Source organism: Corvus brachyrhynchos, unplaced genomic scaffold (assembly GCF_000691975.1).
Source record: "Corvus brachyrhynchos isolate BGI_N302 unplaced genomic scaffold, ASM69197v1 scaffold14, whole genome shotgun sequence".
Lineage (NCBI taxonomy): Eukaryota > Metazoa > Chordata > Aves > Passeriformes > Corvidae > Corvus > Corvus brachyrhynchos.
In genome coordinates this window covers 6,065,567-6,084,246 of record NW_008239110.1, presented here as the reverse complement: position 1 = coordinate 6,084,246, position 18,680 = coordinate 6,065,567, and the positions used below count along the sequence as shown (strand labels likewise).

The 18,680-nt window shown below is 37.8% G+C and overlaps 1 protein-coding gene across 3 annotated transcripts in view; it reads left to right on the top strand.

Moving 5' to 3' along the window:
* The window catches only part of ATG5 (autophagy related 5), a 77,756-nt gene extending 63,786 nt beyond the window's left edge, over nt 1–13,970 (top strand). For 2 of the 3 annotated variants that reach the window (XM_008637748.2, XM_017739603.1), the window contains one exon: nt 9,168–13,970. In XM_008637748.2, the coding sequence (XP_008635970.1) occupies nt 9,168–9,304 (137 nt within the window). In that variant the 3' untranslated portion in view covers nt 9,305–13,970. Of the gene's footprint in view, nt 1–6,552; nt 6,614–9,167 lie in introns of all 3 variants that reach the window. The other variant, XR_001863758.1, reaches the window with a different exon arrangement.
* The last annotated feature ends 4,710 nt before the right edge of the window (nt 13,971–18,680 follow it).

The following is an 18,680-nucleotide window of genomic DNA, read 5'->3' as shown; positions in this document are numbered from 1 at the left end:
CTGCTGTTCAAAAAAGCTACACAACTCTTAAAAGTGATTTAGCTCTCCCTCAACAATGGAAAACATATCATGGATGAGTTGGCCTCAATTTGTCAAGCATTCAAGTGTTTATCTTTTAGATGCACACCCTGCCTGTTCCTCGTGTATCTCAATGTGTTGTGTGCTTGCTTGTTCCACGGAACAGCAGCACGATTTACATTGAACTTTGTCACTTTATTCCCATGAAAGAAGAAGAAAATTGTTTTATAAGCCTCAGCTGCTAACCCCAGTCTTTTATAAACTACCACAGGTTTATTGCTAGTTCAAAGCTGAGGCTAAGACACTGATGCTAAGGATGAAGGGTTATAATATTCCCTGGGATAGTCTTAATCTTACCTTTATTTTATTCTGCCTGAAGCTGGATGTTTGATGGGAAACATCTTTGGCCTTGTAAGGTCTTCTAAAACTTTTAAAGACTAAGATGTCAGATATTTAAGAAAAATATTTTAAGGTTCTGTCATAAATTAGTTTGGGACTTATTCAAAGAACCTCATTAAAAAAACATCTGTGAAATATACAAGAATAAAATAATAATAAAAAAGCAACAACACCAAAGTTTAGTTAAGTAAAGCTTAACCCATTTCCACCTTCTCTCTACTTTTCCATTGAGTTGTTGAACTCTTTTACAGAAGGAAAAGTTCCCTGGTGTTACATGGTGTTACTCTCAGTGTTAACTGTTTTGGGGAATTGTAAAAAATAGTCTGCTCAGGCTTAGTCTGCTTAGTGGTGTTTCAGGCCAAATTCACTTTCTCTAAAAACTTTTTGAGTGGACTAGAAAAAAAGTTTTCTAGTTCATTTACATGCTTTCTGGCTCCTATGAGATTAGAAGTGTAAGCCAAGTTCTCATAAGCTGCTCCAAAGTATCATAAACTTGTGGTGATTACTTTAATCTGCTTTTTTTGCTATGTTTCAGAAATGTGGCTATCTAACCTGAGGATAGACTTGAGGTAGAAGATGACAGGAAATAACGAGAGAAAAATTGCATGGAGAAGAAAATTATGAATGGGGTGATGCCAAATATTTGATTCCATCTCAGTATTTAGTGATATTTAATGTAGATGATGATAATACTGCATATGACAATATTGCACTTATATTTTGGGGATAGAGAAGCCTGGACTGTAGCTGAATATAATCCAAGGGATGTAATCATGTATGAACTGTGACAAAGAAAGTGTTTTTCCTCTCCGTTAAGTCACAGATGTCTAAATTGAAGTTGAGATGTTTATACCATGAGACAATCATGAAGATATCAGCCAACTGGCCTGTGTGAAAACCAGGTAAAGAAGTAGAGTAATAATTAAAGCTCAGTCGGTGAATATGGATCCATATTTATATCTTGCCTGGAGCTGGGCTTTTGTAGTCAGGTACTCTGCAAGAATAGTGTTCACTGAGGTTGATACAGGTCTAGTTCTATCATAGCATTTTGGAGAAGTAGTTCTTATGAGGGGCTCTGGTAAGATGACATGAAGGTGCTGTAAGGGTTAAACTGAGATATGTAATATGAGTGACAAAACACTCCAGGACAGATAGACTGACATTTCTAACTCTTTATTTTGGACAAGAATTTAAAAAATCAAATTAATGAGTTAGAAAAGATAGGTTGAGCTCTCCTGTTATTTGTAAGTTGTTCAGTAAATGTATTAAAAATTAACATTCCTTTTAAAAGAGTTTTTAAAACAAAATTCAGAGTTGTAGATTTTATTTGCCATACCCCAAACTGAAAACATACATTTAGGAAAATTATGACCTTCAGTTTGAGCAATTGAACTCATGTTACTACCAATGGTTAAAATGAGTGATATTGTCTTGTTGCTGACAGTTAACTAAATTTATGTAATGGTTTATTTATATTCATGTCAGGCAGTTAGAGTCTATCCAGGAACTGTAATTCTTATTCTTCAAACCACATCTTGTGTTTGGAACAATGCTTATTTCAGACACGGAATCATTTTGAGAAAGAAACGTGTACTGAATAATGCACTGACCTTGCATTTCTGTGTGTGAGTTCTTCACCTTAAGTCAGCTTCAGTGGCTTTCCCCAGTGTTGGTGAGATATGTAGGCAGGAAGGAAAAGTCAGTCCTGTGCTTTCATGTCACATAGCAGCATCTAAAATTTTGAGGTCAGAGGAACCTTTTGTTGTGGCTAGGCTATTGTAGAGTTGGCTTTGCAGAACTTGTTGTGCGTTCTTGCTCTTGGTCAGAGGATACTGAGCAGCATTTCTGCTGACATGATGCAGTGTATCATCTGTGTGTCTCCTTAAACTGATAATCATTCCAACTTAGGGGAGACAAAAAGAATAAGGATTTTGGTAGTTTGTGTGGTTGATGTGAGGTTAAAACCATGTTAGGATTGCTATGGAAAATTAGTTACTTCTAGCAACAGAGCCTACTACTGTGAGAAGCAGGGTCCTTTTTGCACTGGATGGAATTCACAGAAAAGTAAGGACAGCCTGGGATATGCTGGCTGAAATAGGCTAGTGTGAAGCTTCTGAAAGCTCATAACATTTTATTCCTAGTTAAAAAATTCTAAAAAAACTCTATTCAATAGAACATGTAGCAAACGTAGACCTTGAAGCTATAGTTTTTTGAGTATGAAATATTTGGTTTTAGTAAAGAGAACATGTTTGCTGTCCAAAGTACTTCTGCTGAGTTCATTCAAAGAGCAAAATATCATTTGGCCACAAGATTTGACCAAAATCAACATTTTTTATGCACTTCCCATGAAATTACATAGGTATTGAGCTCCTGTTAGTACTCAGCTGGTTAAGTAAAATTTGTTCAGTATACAAATTTGGTTTTCTATTTGATCCCTTTATATTGAGGTTGTCGTTACTGTGGAATCAGAACACCTCACCATATTTCTGTACCTTGGTCACTATTACACATACACATGCTGGAAACTGATTGCAGATGTTCCAGTTAGGTTGGAGTTTATGCATGGAGAAACCTGTAATAATATGTGTGAATTTCTAGTATTTTTTTTAAAGGTACTGAAGAAAAGTAAAGCATGAATATTTGATTTATACATGGGTTTAATTAATTCTGTAGCTATGGTTGCTCACTAAGCAGAGAAATATTTTGCCATGAATTAAAAAATATATGGTATCTGCCTATAGTCAGTACTACAAAAGTGATGTGAAAATGTTCATAAATACTCCTTAGGCTAATTTTTTTTGTATTTTATGAATACAGGATTTTTTTTTGTAGCACACACAATGAAAATAATTGCAACGCTTGTTTTGTTGTAAATGGTATCCTGTCTTTGTCAATTTTAATACTGGACATTGGAGCTGTTTCCAGTTTTGGACAGGTTACTGTTAAATGAGGTGGATGATCTTTGTGAGTTTCAGGGCTAATGAATTAAACCATTGCTGACTATATTGAGGTTTGAGGGTTTTTAGAGATGCTACCTACTTAAAATTACAAAAAGTGAAGTACATTCATGAAATGTTTGTTTGTTTCTTTTCTGCTACCAATGCAGAAGTTACTGGTGGAGAATTTCTTTAGACTGTGAGGCTTGTTTGGGGCTGTCTCTCCTCTGTATGTCCTAGAATATCCAACCTGAGGTGCCTAGAGAGGGAAAGAATAACTTCAGCCAGTGTCCAGTGCTTTCATACCACATGTGGTTACAGATAAGAACACAGTATTTGAATTTCCTTGCTAAGATAGAGTAATCTTTTGTAAATAAGTGCACAGATTCATGTGTGATCCTTGGTGCTACACCAGAAGCCTAGCTTCCAAGAAGGGAATTTTCACTTTTGCTTACTGGAGATTTAGCCCTGCCCAGCTTTGGCTTTAGGCTTTCAAAATTGGGTCAGCAATATCTTTCAGTAAATGGTTGCACACTATGTTACTCACATGAAGCATATTACTGAAAACTATGTTTCTGTAAGTAATTTCCTAAGAGATCCTACAGAGGTAGATTAAAATCTTTCCAGTGAAGATGTTGGTGTGTCTCTTCAGATTCAGAGATGTCCGAGGCACCAGGTACTGAGCACACTCTGTTCTCCTGCCTGATAATCTGAGGAGCAGAAGAAATGGGGAGGAAAGCAGCCACACCACAGTCACAAAAAGAAAATTCTGCTCCTTATAATGCTGTCCCAAGATGAGTTTTCCTACAATATGGTATAGCCTATTATCAGGAATACCTTTAGTATCATCTTCTCCAGAACATATGATATATTCTGAAGATAAGCAACCAAATGCCTATGGCCCACTTCACAGCTGGAAAAGTTGGCATCTAAATATGTCATGCTATTAAAATGCTGCTACTGCATGAAACTTGGTTGTGTTTACTCCTTACACATTTTAGTGTCCTTGTCTATAGTCCCATGGCCTTGTATCATACAAGAAATGCATTGTTTGCCCCTAATTTGAAGTACCAGATTCTATTTGCCTTTTTAGGGCTGTAAAACCGATTTTATAAGTGGGGCTGCCGCTGACTACAGGCAGATTCTAGAACTTGCTATGCAGAGAACTTGCATACTGAGGATTCTAATTGAGTACTACAGGGGCACTTTTGCTAAAGCCTGAATATCTTGTATTGTCTATCAGTTAAGGGATTTAAGCCTGCTAAATTGCCCTGACAGGTGATTGCTTGAGGCCACAAATCTGAAGGGAGGTATTTCATCCCACTAAAGAATTTTAAGTGGTACATCACAGATATAGTCTGGCTAGAGGAGCTGATCTTGTGTAGGTGAAAGGGAGTATGTCACTGCAGCGCTGGTGAGCATTGAGGTGTTAATCTGGGTAAAAACTGGCTGAAATAATTACCTGTGACAGAGGCAGTGCCTTCTCACTATTCTGCTCTCAGGCACTTGAATCTATCTCAAAACTAAGCCAATCTTTTCCCTTCATCTTCAATTCTTTCTTTTAAATAATAATGTAATTCAGTGGAAAAATTTATTTAGATATATCAATGGTTTGTGCAACAATTTGAATTGATGCTGAATAAACTAATTTTCCTAATACTGAGTAGTTTACTTTGCAAGCAACAACTTATATAGCTGGAGGAAATAGAAAAATTTACTGTGTGATACCATGACATTGCACATCTCGCCACGTTCTCTGAAGACTACAAATTTTCTTGTTTGTTTTTCCACTGTGTCTCACTGATTCCTGGATATTGAGGGGTTTTAAAGGAAGCTGGGGATTAGCAGCAGAGAATATTGTAGTTAGGGCATTCCCCTTAAAGAACGGAGAGTGGACTGAAGCTGCCTCAGATTGAGGAGGGCTTTGAGCCACTCTCAAGGACTCACTGAAGATGCAACAGGCCACTCTCTCTTGCTTCCTTCAGCAGATGCCTATCTGCAAAAGAGGGTCTTTTGCCTGTACTTGCTTGTAGTGGTTTCCTCATCAGGAACACTGAGCCACCTTATAGGTGACAGTGAAGCAGATCTCTTCTTAAGCCCTTCACTTCAGAGGTTCTTGTTTCTCTCCATTTTCTGTACAGAGCTGGAAAACTCTTCTGACTTCAGGTGGTGTCATGGTTTGAAGCTGGCTACTACACATGGTATGATTAATTAGCCTGGGTCTGGTCAACACTTTAAAGTGTTGCAGCCTTGAGTTAGGGTCTAAGTTAAGTGAGCTGAATGTCTCAAAAATGTCTTAGTACATAACATGTAACCATAGTTATCTGCCTTCTGGAGATGGAATATTGTTAAGTTTTACCAAAAAGCTTTATCATCCGTGCTTATAGCTTGCCTCTAGTAACTTCAGGGGGCTATAGTACCTTCTCTATTGATACAGCTCCACAAGAAAAGAAGAAAAAAAATCTTTTAATCTTGGGGCAACCACTCTGATAGATGACTTAATTTGTTTTCAGCTTTTTTTTTCCTTTTTGCAAATGCCAAACAGTGTTTGTTACTTGTGCATCACTTCAGTACTATAAAAATACTCTGATTTTAAGTAACATTATGAAAACTTAGAAAACATATATTGCTATGCTTTTTTTTTTTTTCTTGTATTTCCACTTCATCTTATTCCCAAGAGTAATTTGCAGCAAAGCAAAAAAAAAAATCTTAGGTCATGTGATAAATAACATGTAACTCAGTTCTGACAGGATTTTTAGAGGACAGAAAATGTTGATGAAGTTTCTGGAAATTTTGAACTTAGTGGTTTTGAGGAAATCCTGGGGGTTTTTTCACTACATTGCTGAACATTGTAAAATGGGTATTGACAGTAATGGTATCATCAGGTCTGGACCCCATGTGCTGCAGATAAGCAGAGTTGTTTGCCCTAATTTTCACAGGCATGAGCCAATGATATAGAGTGGCATTACCCTTTGTAATTAGGTCATTTAAATTTTATACCACTTAATTTAAATATATTTTGTGTTTGGCAACTTGTACACTTTGTAAATGCATTTTGCCACTTTAAAAAGACTTCTCGTGATCATCGAGTATGGGGTGGGGAAGAAGAGGACAGCAGTTGGTGTGTCAAGATGAATCCAAAATCATGGAAAGAAAAAATATTTTGTAAATCTGTTAATCTATTATATCTCTAAAACAGGTGGATGAAGTTTTCATGATAGCTAGCAAATCATTCAGTACTCAGATCACAGTGGAAATGGGTAAGAATTAGCTGCTGAGAAAGCAAGAATACTCTTCAGTAATTTTTTTAGTGTATTTGCTGTTGACAATGTTTTGCTACAAAAAGTAGAAAAGATGTCTATATGAGAAAGACTCTGATTTAAAATCGGATGTGTGACTGAAAACATGAAAGTTGAGGAAAGTTTGGGTAAATGTGCCTTAAGTGAGAGTTTATGGTTCCTAGTAACAAAAAGAGGGAAGAATGTTGAAGTAAAAACAATGGATTTTGTGAAAGAAGGCTGCAGTAAATACAGAATTGGGAGATAAGATCTCTTCAGTCAGGCCTCAAGGGGAAAAGGAATTAAGGAGAAGTGATGCTTTGTCAGAGATAATACTAAAGCACAAACAATGCTAATGCAGAGATTTAGATTTTAATTAAACTGTAAATTCTTCATTGACCTCTGAGGCCTTCTCAATTTGCCAAGGAACAGAATAAAAGACTTGTATGAGAAAGGGACAAAGCTGGGTAAGGAACAAGGAACAGAGACACCAAGATTACTTGCATTTCATTTTTAAGCAAGAGTAGGCACATGCACACACATCCAAAAATATTACGTTGCACAGTAATGGAAGAGCCAAAGAAAATGTTTCTCATTTATAAGCTTTTCTTCCAATGGCAAAAAAATGGTACTGTGGTTCTAAGGCTTTGAATCTATTTTTTGCAAGTTATGGCTAAAAAGTCAGATGTGTGTAGGTTGCTATCACAGTGCTAATGCTGAAACAGCATTCTGTCATCTGTTTTTATGCAAATTAGTTGTTTCTGAAAATTAAATATTACTATGAAACATGTAAAAAAAATGTCACTAACTCTCACCCATTTAAAGAATACCATAGGTAGATTTTCATTTTAAAGTGTTTATTACATGTATTTGGAGGTTACTTAAAAATATTTAGGTGTTCCCTCACTTCTAAGAATAAAGAGAACTGGTATTGTAAATGAACACCACAACTGGGTTTCTGAGATCTTTTCTTTTGGAGTTTATTCTCTTGACAATCTGACTGGTAGTGTTTCAGCCCAATAAATACCTGTTTTGGCTAGAAATAAGAAGTTTGTTTTTAAATGATGTGTTTTGTTCTTCAGACTTGTCCGCAATAAAACCAGAAACCAGCAAATGTTTATGCTTAATTTAGTGTGATAATGTGTGTATTATACCATTTAGAGAATCAGGACTTTGTACAGAATATACCATATGTAGGTAACAAGTAACAAAAGCATAATGCTTCATTTTAGGCAAACAAAACTGTCTGCTCTTGCAGGAAGAATTATTACTGGCATAAAGTCAACTACATATTTAAAGATGATTTTTTTACCAGTGTAATTTAGCTATGCTGGCATTGATAGCTGGTTATGGTACAAACATTTTCAGGCAGCTGTCAAATCATTTTGGCTACCAAACAAATATGATTTTGTCTGTGTTATAAAATAGAAATTATGTTAGAACTGGGGTCACTGAATGAAAGTGCCAGTAATGGTACCTACACTTCTAGATTCTGCTCTCTGCCATGCCGCTCTTGACGAGGATGGTGGTTTGTTCTGTAATATAGACACTGGAGGGGAACATAAAATGCCAATTAGTAAATGCAGTGATACTTTTGAGTACTGAATGTGAATTTCACTGTGGTAGATCCATGTGAGAATGCCATAGTATAGTATAGTATAGTATAACATGAGTGAAAGGTCACTGCTTACTTTTTCCCCCCTAACCATTATTTGAAGCATATTTCATATGCTCTTTTCATCCCATGGCTCTGAAATAAATTTTCATTTTTTGTTGTTTTAGTTCATGTCATGACTGTTATGTCAGTTGCTTTAGCTGGTTCCCATCATTTGAATCAAAGGATCAAAGTACTTGCATCCTCCGGGACAAGTATAAATAAAAAGAATTGAAATATTCTTAGAAAATACTCTTGTTATACTGGGAATCATTTGCTAACTTAGCTTTTCCAAGAGATGAAACTAAGTGAGAAAAAACCGGTGCCAAGTCAGCCTTCAGAGTAATTCTGAAATATTGCTAGTGATTCTTGTAAATTATTCTTAGCAAAACAAAAATTACTTCAGGAATAATACATGTATTATATGTGTGACATATTACACATAGTCCAGCGCTTTCAGGAGATCACAGTATTAAGAATACAACTTACCAGTATGTTTTAGGAAGCTCAACATTTTAAGCATGATCTGTGTAAAATTCATATGCTTTACAGCTGGGCGAGATGGACATGCCTTAACTGAGCTGACAACAAGCTGTGATCACTGTAGAGTTAAAAAAAGTCCCTTGCGACTAATAAAGAAGAGTGGCACTTCCACCGAGTTTCACTTAATTCTAGTTTTTTCTTGGAATTAATTTTAGCTCAAAGTTTCTATTTTAGATTATAGAAATCTCAGCTTTCTCCACACTGATATTTCCTACTTTTCATTCTGTTAAATGTTAAACTCTGTAACACCAATTAAAACTACCGTAAATTGAGTAAATGTTTAATCGTTCTGTGAACTTTGAATGGTATACTAGTGGTTTCTCTTTTTCTTTGAATTAGATGGAGAGCAGAAGACTCAAGTGATGATTCATGGAATTGAGCCAATGCTGGAAACACCCATTCAGTGGCTAAGCGAACATATGAGCTATCCAGATAATTTTCTCCACATTAGTATCATTCCCCGACCCACTGATTGAAACTCAGCTATATTCGTATGAGGATCATTCTCAAGCTGGAATTCTAAGGGCATGTCAACTCCTTGCTTCTGTCAGTCTTGACAGAAGCAGCCTGACCAGAAAAAAAGAAACCAACAAAAAGCCGAAACAAAACAAGAAGTCCTCACTGCTGTAAGCCAAACAGGAAGAGAGATCCTATCATCAGATAAGGGCAATTGGGCTGGTCTTATTTTGCATCACTGCTGCATTTGTTCACCGCTGTAATTAAATCAGTTGCGATATGAAAGAATTTACAGGACTTCTGCAAGTCTGCTGTTTTCTTGTAAAATATAATGAAGCTGAAACTGTCAGCTGAAGAGCAAATGGAAATATGCCACTTGATTGTATTTCTGATTAACAAATAAACAGGGCTGTTTCCTAAAGAGGTAGTGTTTCAGCTTTGAGGGTGGAAACATTGGTTTAATTTTCTAGAAAGTTAGACACTGAGAGATTTGGTTACCAATAGCTTTTTGTAAAAGATCAAATTACTGTAAATCCATCTTTCCTTAATGAGAAGTTCATGTTTACAGTATATGTATTGGTATGCAAATGATCTTTTAACTTTGATAACAAGCAGTGAGAGATTTTAAAGTAAGCCCGTGAGCATGTTTTGTCAGTTAAAAACATGCACAACTTAAAAATTACAAATACTTTTGATTTGTATGCTGTCACTGAATACTCCAGTGTGTTTATTATTCAAACCAGTTTTCACAGACTAGCAATGATGTAGGATAATTTGTCTCAGGATTCGTCATGGCATTTTTTTGTGCTCATCTAATTTTTTTTTCTCTAAGAATATATTTTCTTAATTTACTTTTAAAAGGTTTTTTTTTTTAAACCTACATGGATGTTGCAAATAGGATTGTATCCTGCTGTTAATTCCCATAGACTAGGAAACAGTTAAATCATAGAATGATGGACAGACTGCTTCTTAATAATTTTGAATTTTGGAAAGCTGAGGCTTTTCCACGCTAATACTTTCTTACATCTGTGGTCCCTGAGCAATCAGTCCAAAATTTGGAAGCTTCTAATCTCATTGCACAGATTTTTTTTCTTAGTACAGCAGATGTATTTTTAGGTTATTGGATCATCTTGGTTTCTAAATGTTGCCATTGCAGATGCTACCCAAACTCTACCAATTTTTTCTGTGTTACACTAAATTCATCAAACTCTGTGCTCTGTTGCTTTGTCTGCAGTTTGTGGCTGTTTGTGGCACAAAACTACGTTTTTGTAGACATATTATCCAATATGTCAAATATTATCCAGTATAAAGAAAGCATGACATTTTTCTTTCAAAAATAGAGGCTGTCGAAGCTCCTACTCACAGTCTTGGCTTGTAAGTGTCCCAGTAACTCCCTGTGCTGTTCCCATTCGTTTCCATGCTCCTTTTATGGTAGAATACTTACCTGTGTCTGAAAAAGAAGAAAATGAAAATCAATCAAATGAACAAAAACCTCTTTCTGAAGCAAGAGGGGAAGGATCTCCATTAGTGAGGATAGGGTTGAGGCTAAGAAGAGCCCTGAGGGCAGAAAAAGTCAGTAGACAGATTAGATACTGTTTTAAATGTTAATGAGGAAATAGAATTAAGGAAATGGAAGGGTAAAGATACTAATGAAACAAACTTATGCTGTATTCTGCAGGACATGAAGAATTTTTAAAACAAAACAAACCGTGCTGGTCTGTGTTTATGCAGAATTGAAATATAATATTGTTATGGTGGGATGATTTGGTTGAGTTATTCTAATTTCCAGTTCTGTTTGGAATTTTTGTTGCAGTGTTGGATTGGCATTTATAAACTTTCTTAGGCACACATATCTAAATATTTTGGAGAATTTCAAAGTCCTGCCAATGGATAAAGCAAATATTTTGTAGAGTCTTCATATTAAAAAAAAAAAACTTTTGTAGGGATAATTTTTCCATTAATCAGGATAAGAGGCAATACATTTCAAAAACTGTAGAGATTGTATTTCCTTTGTTTTAAGGTAATCTGGAGTGAGTCACTGGCTATTTTAATATATTCTACACCAGCACTTTAAGTATACAGCTCTTCTCATGGCCCATATTTGCCAGTAAATCCAACTTTAAGGCCTAGCATGGAACAAAGAAATAGCTTGGCTTTAAAACATACTCTTTACTCTTACTTTAACTATTTAAACTTTATTAAAAAATAAAACAAAGTTTGAGTCTGTCTTTATTTCCAGCTAAATAAGGATCTTTGTCATGGAATGACAAGAGTACTTAACTAATACTTAATAAGTAGGAACTTCTTAAAAGAGGTTGTTAGAATATCATCACATATAGAATGGGTTCCGAATTAAAGCAGGTAGGTATCTCTTCTATGTTCAAATACCTGGTTTTGAGATAGGCATGGTGACATTTCAAAATGTCACACTAAACCTGAGTAATATCTCTTGAGAGAGAGGTAAAAAGACATTCAGAACTAGATTTCAGATTTCTGTGCTTTCAAGTTACACTATCAAATTAGCCTGTTTGAATATGAGTTTAAAATGAGAGAGATGTTTTCTTTCCTTCCCTTGCCTTTCATGTCTCTACAATTCAAGTAATTAAGTTCTTTTAACTGTGTAATGAAACACCAGTTTCCCTGAACAATAGATTGAAGGATACGAGAGAATACAAACCAGCTATGCAAACAGCTACATGAAGAATTTGGTGTATGTCAGGTTTTTATATGTATAAAATAACTAGCATTATATGGAGTTTAAAGGTGTGCTTTTAGTAGTATTTATATGTATAAAAAACACTTAGGGTAGAAAGAGAGGCAGTCAAACACCATGTTAGGGTTGGAGGATCTTGACTGCAATTGAAACCGCCAAAATGTGTCTAATTTTGAAGTAGCACTTTCCTCTGAAGATGTTTAAAGCCTTAATCCTTGCATCATTTCACTAATCTACGTCAACAGATGCAATAGAATGAATATGTTGTGGAAACAAATCTGTGATCAAGCTACTAATACTCGTTATACCCTCAGATCTCACCATAACTGTGAGTATAACATGGTGGAAAGGGTAAAGCCAATATGCAATGTAGTTTGGTTGCATCTGTGGGAATTCGGAGGATTGCTTGCTAAACTTCTGACAAGTGTGTTTTGCAAGTTCACAAGCACTCATTAGATTAGAAACCTCTAGAAGCTTGGTTCTTCAGAGAAGATTGGGCTGTAGTGGGAGAAAAAAGAATCAATAGTGCTGTTCACTAAACCTGTGCCTTCAGTGGCTGCCTTACAGTGAAAGACATGTGGAGAGCTGGTGATGTCTTATTTTGTACAGATCTGTATATAATTTCTCCTTGTGTGTGTTGCTACTTAGAGTCCCAGCTGACATAAAAAACCAGACAACTTGTTATTCTTTCAGCTAGACAGAGGCACTCAAGTATTTTTATTACTACAAAATTAAAGATCAGAATGGAAACTATCTGGCTGAAACTTGCACCTTACATACTTTTCTGACTATAATTAAAATAATCTGCACTTCAGAGGTTTGATTTCCATCAGCCATATGTACGTACACCCTCACTGGATTTTTTTCCACAGCTCAAAATTAGCAAAATAGGCTAGTTTTCCTTAATTTTAAAGTTTATCTGAGTCTGTACAAGGCAAACAGGAGGAGGAGATCAGGCCATGGGGGTGAGCCTAAAGCCTTGAAATCCTGGCATGACACAGGAAGTCATACGGTTTCTTCACCATTTCCACAGCGGCCATTTTATCATATAAATCCTTGCAGATTCTTCTTTAATTTGCAGCTTCTCTTTATTTAGCTGATCCTTGACCTCAGCTGAGTAGTGATGAGTCTGTGCCTGCCCCTGGCTCTGCAGCTCCTGTCTCTCCCTTGTGGGATTGCCATTGGTGCCCTGCATGTGACTAAAACCCCCATCTCTGGAGCCCTCCCTGGCACTTCTCGCACAGCTCCTCCTTCACCAGCAGAGGATGAGTTCATTTCTGCTGGCTCTTACCACAAACTGGGTGGCCCTGTAGGAAAGTAGTGAGAGAAGGGTGCAGAGGAGGAGAGAGGGTAACGAGAGGAATTAAAAAACAGTGAAGGTGGGGCTTGGGAGAAAATACTTTGTGGGGAGTGAAATGACAGAGCCAGATTCTTGATCTCACCCAGGTTTCTCATTCACTCATCACCTTACAGCTCCTACCACGTGCTTTCCTTTCCATCTGTTCCATGAATACTGTGCAATGGCTTTCACCTGTGGGCAGTGTCTGGTACCTCTGGTGTTGTCTGGAGTGAGCAGTGCACTGAGTGTGTATTTAACTTTGATGGTTTAGCACATTGCTGAAGGAGCCCTTTATTTTCAAGAATTGTTTCAGAGCTTCCTCCTCTGCAGCAGATCCTCGGCCTGGGCTTCCTTCATGTGAGGACTCAGAATGGGGAGGTCCTGCTGCACAAGCATCCTGCTCAGGCACCACGGGTCACTCACTGTTTCAATACACTGTATCCTGGAATACTGACTCATGGGCATGGCTTTTTTATTCAATGGATGGATGGATGGATGGATGGAGTCACTCAAGGACCTTTTTTTCATGAAAATTAGTGTTTCGTGGCTCTGAAGTTTTACTTTATGCTGTTCTGAATGTTGCATACAGAACAGCAGAATACATTTTCAATGTGGGTAATAAATACCAAACCCAGTTTTGGTCACAAGCCTTTTCTGTTTCATTTTCCAGACAGAATAAAATTCCATTATATGGGGTTTAGTTGTAGAACAAGATGTCAATATTTGTAATGAGTCTGTACAGGCAGTAGAAAGAGGATGTGTCCTTTTTAATCATCAGCATTTCTTCACTGTACGTCTCAACACCTTTCAATATGAAGATACATGAGGACTTCTGCGAGGCATGCTTTTGCTGAACCACCCAGGCAGTTTCTCTGCCAATTTGGGAGGTCTGCTCCCCTATGGAAACTCTCCAGTTTTGGTTTATTATATATAAATTTATACTTGATGGCTGTTGAGAAAATGACTGGAAGAACAGCCATAATGGCAATGGAAAAAAAAAAAAAAACGGAACAACCAAATGACAAAAAAAGGAAAGCTTAATTTATTGCTCGAATGGAATGTCCTTCAGTAAGAAATCTTAATGTCTGTTTTCAGTGAAATTAGTGATGTCCTGCTTCTGGTTGTCCATTCAGTTATTTCAGTGGTAAGAGGGAACAATCCTAACAGGTCAGCCTACAATTGCCTTGAAATTTTTATAGTGTGTTTTTAGTTAATATGCCAATAACAAGAACTACTTGGTTTTTATTCTTTCTCTTAGCGAAACTTGAATGCATTCAAGGGTTCTGCTGCAACTCAAGGGGGGGGCAGCGTGAATTGTGTCCCTTCTGGCCTCCATAGATCACACTGGGATCAGTGTCTTTTGGGGTATAGGGGAAAATAGTTCTCTGCAACCTAGCTACTTGCACTCTTCCCTCCCTCCTTCCACAAACGAGATGCCGCAATTTTCCATCGTGCAACCCTTCTCTCTTTTTTTTTTTTTTTTTTTGTTGCATGCTTTGGACAGCAAACCAGGTGAACTATAGCTACTGAGCATAATGATTAATTCTTCAGCTGTCATTTTGGGGGTCTCTGAAATTTAGATCTTTCAAGTTTCTGAGCCACACCTCTAACAGAGACTTGTTCTGGGGTAGCCACACAAGCTCCCAACAAGATAACACAAGGTATAAATTAAATTATCTTTTAAAATTGGCACTCATGTAAATGGAAGTATCCCCAGCCTTCATTCAGGCTGTTTTTGCTGTTTCTATGTAATCAGCTTTCTGGATACTTTCAAAAAGCAAACATCACCGACATCGTGTGGAGGGAATGGACGATGCCTGTTGCACAACTCCCTTGCCCGCGCCCAGCTCAGCCCTTGCTTGTGTCAGTCCAGGCAATTAACAGTGCTCAAAACCACAGCAGCTCCTATTCTAAAATGTCATTTGATGGTATCAGGACACTTGAGCATTCAGGAAAAAAAATTGTTTATATTTTAAAGGGAGTTTATTCTTCAGCATTAGAAAATGCTGAAGTAATAAAAGGCATCGAGTGTGTAGCATCAACAAGAAGATCTTTGCTGCAAGTTATGATCTGGATGGGATAAAAATCCTTCTTTACTATACTACTTGCTTGAAATGAACTGTAATATATTTATGTGTTCTGCTTTGATCCTAATGCGCTGTGGGGCGCTATGCTGAAATGAACGTGGATACCATCAATAAAGGAGAAGATCCTTAACACCTTAATGTATGGGCATGTGCCGCAGTTGCCACATCATAAACAAGGGCGTAAGCTTTTCAGAGCTGCCCCAAGATGGGGAACTTTTACCTTCCCTTGTCCCGGGGTAAACAGGTTGCTAGTGTCTCTGAGAGCAGTGGAGTGCTTTCTCTGGCACTGGCCAGGGAGGGATGAATGATTACTGTGGATTTGCCAGACATGCTGTAGGCACACGGGTGCATCTTGACCCAATAGGAATGAAACTGAGTGTTCATCTTTACCTGCAGGATTTCTTCTGAATGATTTTGTTATTTATATCAAAGAGGGTCTCAGGGATTTGAAGTAACCTTAGGCCTGGGATAATTTTGTAGACTAGCCTTGGTGCTAATTATTTGAAGCAAATCAGTCACTAAAATTTTTATGAAGTTTCATTGTGGAATGAGATAAGATTAAGTGTAAATGGTGTGGCTGGAAACTTCTTGAGAAATATTTATTTTGTAGTGTCACATAGGATCACAGGAAAAAGAGAATGCTCCTGCCTGTGCTGTCTCTGCTGAGTGTTTTGGAGGGTCACTGTTTGCCTGGAGTGGTGAATTATCACTCTTCCATTCAGATCACATAGTAAGGGTGTTATTCTGGTGGAAAAATCTCCTTGCCCAAGATAGGGGCTGACCTAAACCTGAGTCTGGTTCTTCTGAGTTCTGACAATAATAATCTCACTGAGCACAAGCCACATTGTTGCTGCTCAGCAAGTCTGTAGGTTTTTTTCTGGATTTATTGCCTTGCAGAGATAAAGCCTGCTCTTTATTCTGAAAAATTCCTACCTTAACAGCTGAAGAACACCTTAAAAGTTTTTCAAACTAGAGGGAGAAGCTAGAGCTAGGAGGAGCTAGCAGCAACCTCCCATGATGTACCAGAAAGAGAGAAAACTCAAATCATGCACTTTTCATCACTTCACAAGCTTCTTGATGCAGCATAAGAGAAAGGTTTCCCAATAACTTGTCTGGGGTTCACGTAGGGAAGAGAACTGGGGGTCTTACTGCTGCTTATGTAGATGTCAGTACCTTCAACTTTGCAAGCAGAGCTTATCAGCTTCTGCCATGAATCTGCTGTCCTTCCTCTGCATGCATGTGGAAATTCTGCTTCCAGGAGAACTGCCATTTCAGTTTTACTGGGGGAATGAATTGGTAGAAGCTTGGGAATAAAAGATGATGTCTAGAAGGTTACTTATGGCAGAGGATCCTTCTCAGAGCCGTGTTTAATCCTGCTGTGGATCAGGTGCTGGTCAGAACTGGGTTTGTGTTGAACCATCCTCTGATCTGTCAAACAAGTCTGTCAGCAATACCTGTGTGATGGCTTCGGCCTCAGAAGGGACAGATCATGCTTTGCAGTGCTAACTTTGAAGAGTCTGTGATACTGAATTTGCAAGATGGCAGGGTTTGGTAAGTGATGCACAGCCTGTATGTATTTGTTATGGAACGACTCTTTAAAGGCATGGTACACCATTAACATGAGGAGCATTGTTTTATTTATCTCCATTGATGTTCCTCTGAAACTGCTTGGTGGGTAATTTTAATGGATGAGTGTCACGGTTTAGGAATGGTATTCCACAATTTAGTGTTCCCAGTGAAGCCACTCCAAACCATGCTCTGCTTGCTCACTTCCCCCTCCCCCTGCCATGGGATGGAGAGGAGAATGGAAGGCACAAAAGGTAAAGATCATGGGTTGAGGTGAGAACAGTTTACTGGAAACAGCAATGAGATGAGAAAACAAACAGTAAGAGCAGCAACATTAATGGCAGAGGGTACAAGAAAGAGGCGAATGATCCCCACACAGAAACCCCCCTGACAACACCTGGCTGCTCCCTCCACCATGCTACACTGATCCAGGAGGGAGTCCTTCCCCTGTCCCCGGATAATGCCATGTGGGGGTACAGAATAGCCTCCAGGTCCTGGCCATGCATCCTCCTGTCTACAGCAAAAAAAATTAACCCTGTCCTGGCCAGAGCCAGGCCTATGTGGAATGGAAATCACTGCACTGGCAAGTACAATAGCCGCTCACCTTATTTGCTTACAAATGCCCCAAGCAATCACGCATGACACCTTCCTGCAAATGAGGCAAATCCCACTTGGCACTCAAGCTGCTGAGGAAGAAAACTTTTATATTGTAACATTAAAGGCAGACACTTTGTTTTAATCACTTGCCAAAACAGCTGAAAACAATTATTAATTAATAGGAAACATTAACTTTTAGCTTTGCAAGCTCTCCAAAGAAGTGTCTCTGACAACTTGCATCTGGATTTATGGATAATTTGGATACAGTGAAAATGGGCATCGTACTGCAAAGGTCGACTGCTTTAAATTCATTTTAAGTGTACACATAGTGCTCTTAAAATTAATATGTTTATAAACCTAAATTGGTTCAGTTGGATGCCTTTTGTTCTCTTTGTGGCTTCATTTGAAGCAACAACAAAAAGCTGTGCTTGTTTGTGTGTTTAACCAAAATGTTAAATGCAATTAATCCACCAAAAGCATACAAATATTTTTTGAATAATAGAGGCGCCCCTTTCACAGTGTCTTTGGTATTTAGCACTATGGTTTGGCGAGTAGAAGGCAACTTTTTCACATCTCATAAATAAAATTTAAAAAATCTTTTGCTTGGCTTGTTTAATTTGAACCAACGCAGTGCAGCACCCTCAGTTTTTCTTGTCTGCTTTGATAAGGCTGGGGTTAGTATGTATGGTTAGGGCGAGGTGGCATTCCTAGTATTTTAGATTCTGGATCCTACCTTCCCTTCTGAAAAATACTGTGTCTGACAAATACAGCTCCCAGGAAATAAGAAAGGGGATGGATGAATATTGCAGTCGGAGACAGAGGTCCTGTTCAATCTGACTGTTTGGGGATTCATCATGCAAATCTATTGCTTTTGCCTGTTTTGTCCAAAAAAAGAAAAAATTCCTTGGACTGTCAGAAGCAGAATATACAAAATATTTCAACAAGATCAAACCACAAGAGTTCGTTTGTTATCTTAACTGAGGATCTTGAGACATCCCAATTATTTTGACAATAGGAGAGTGGCTCCTTAGCTTGTCTGCTTCTAGCCAGTCCACTTCCCAGTTTTTGAGAAATTCATGGGAGCAGATTCTTCA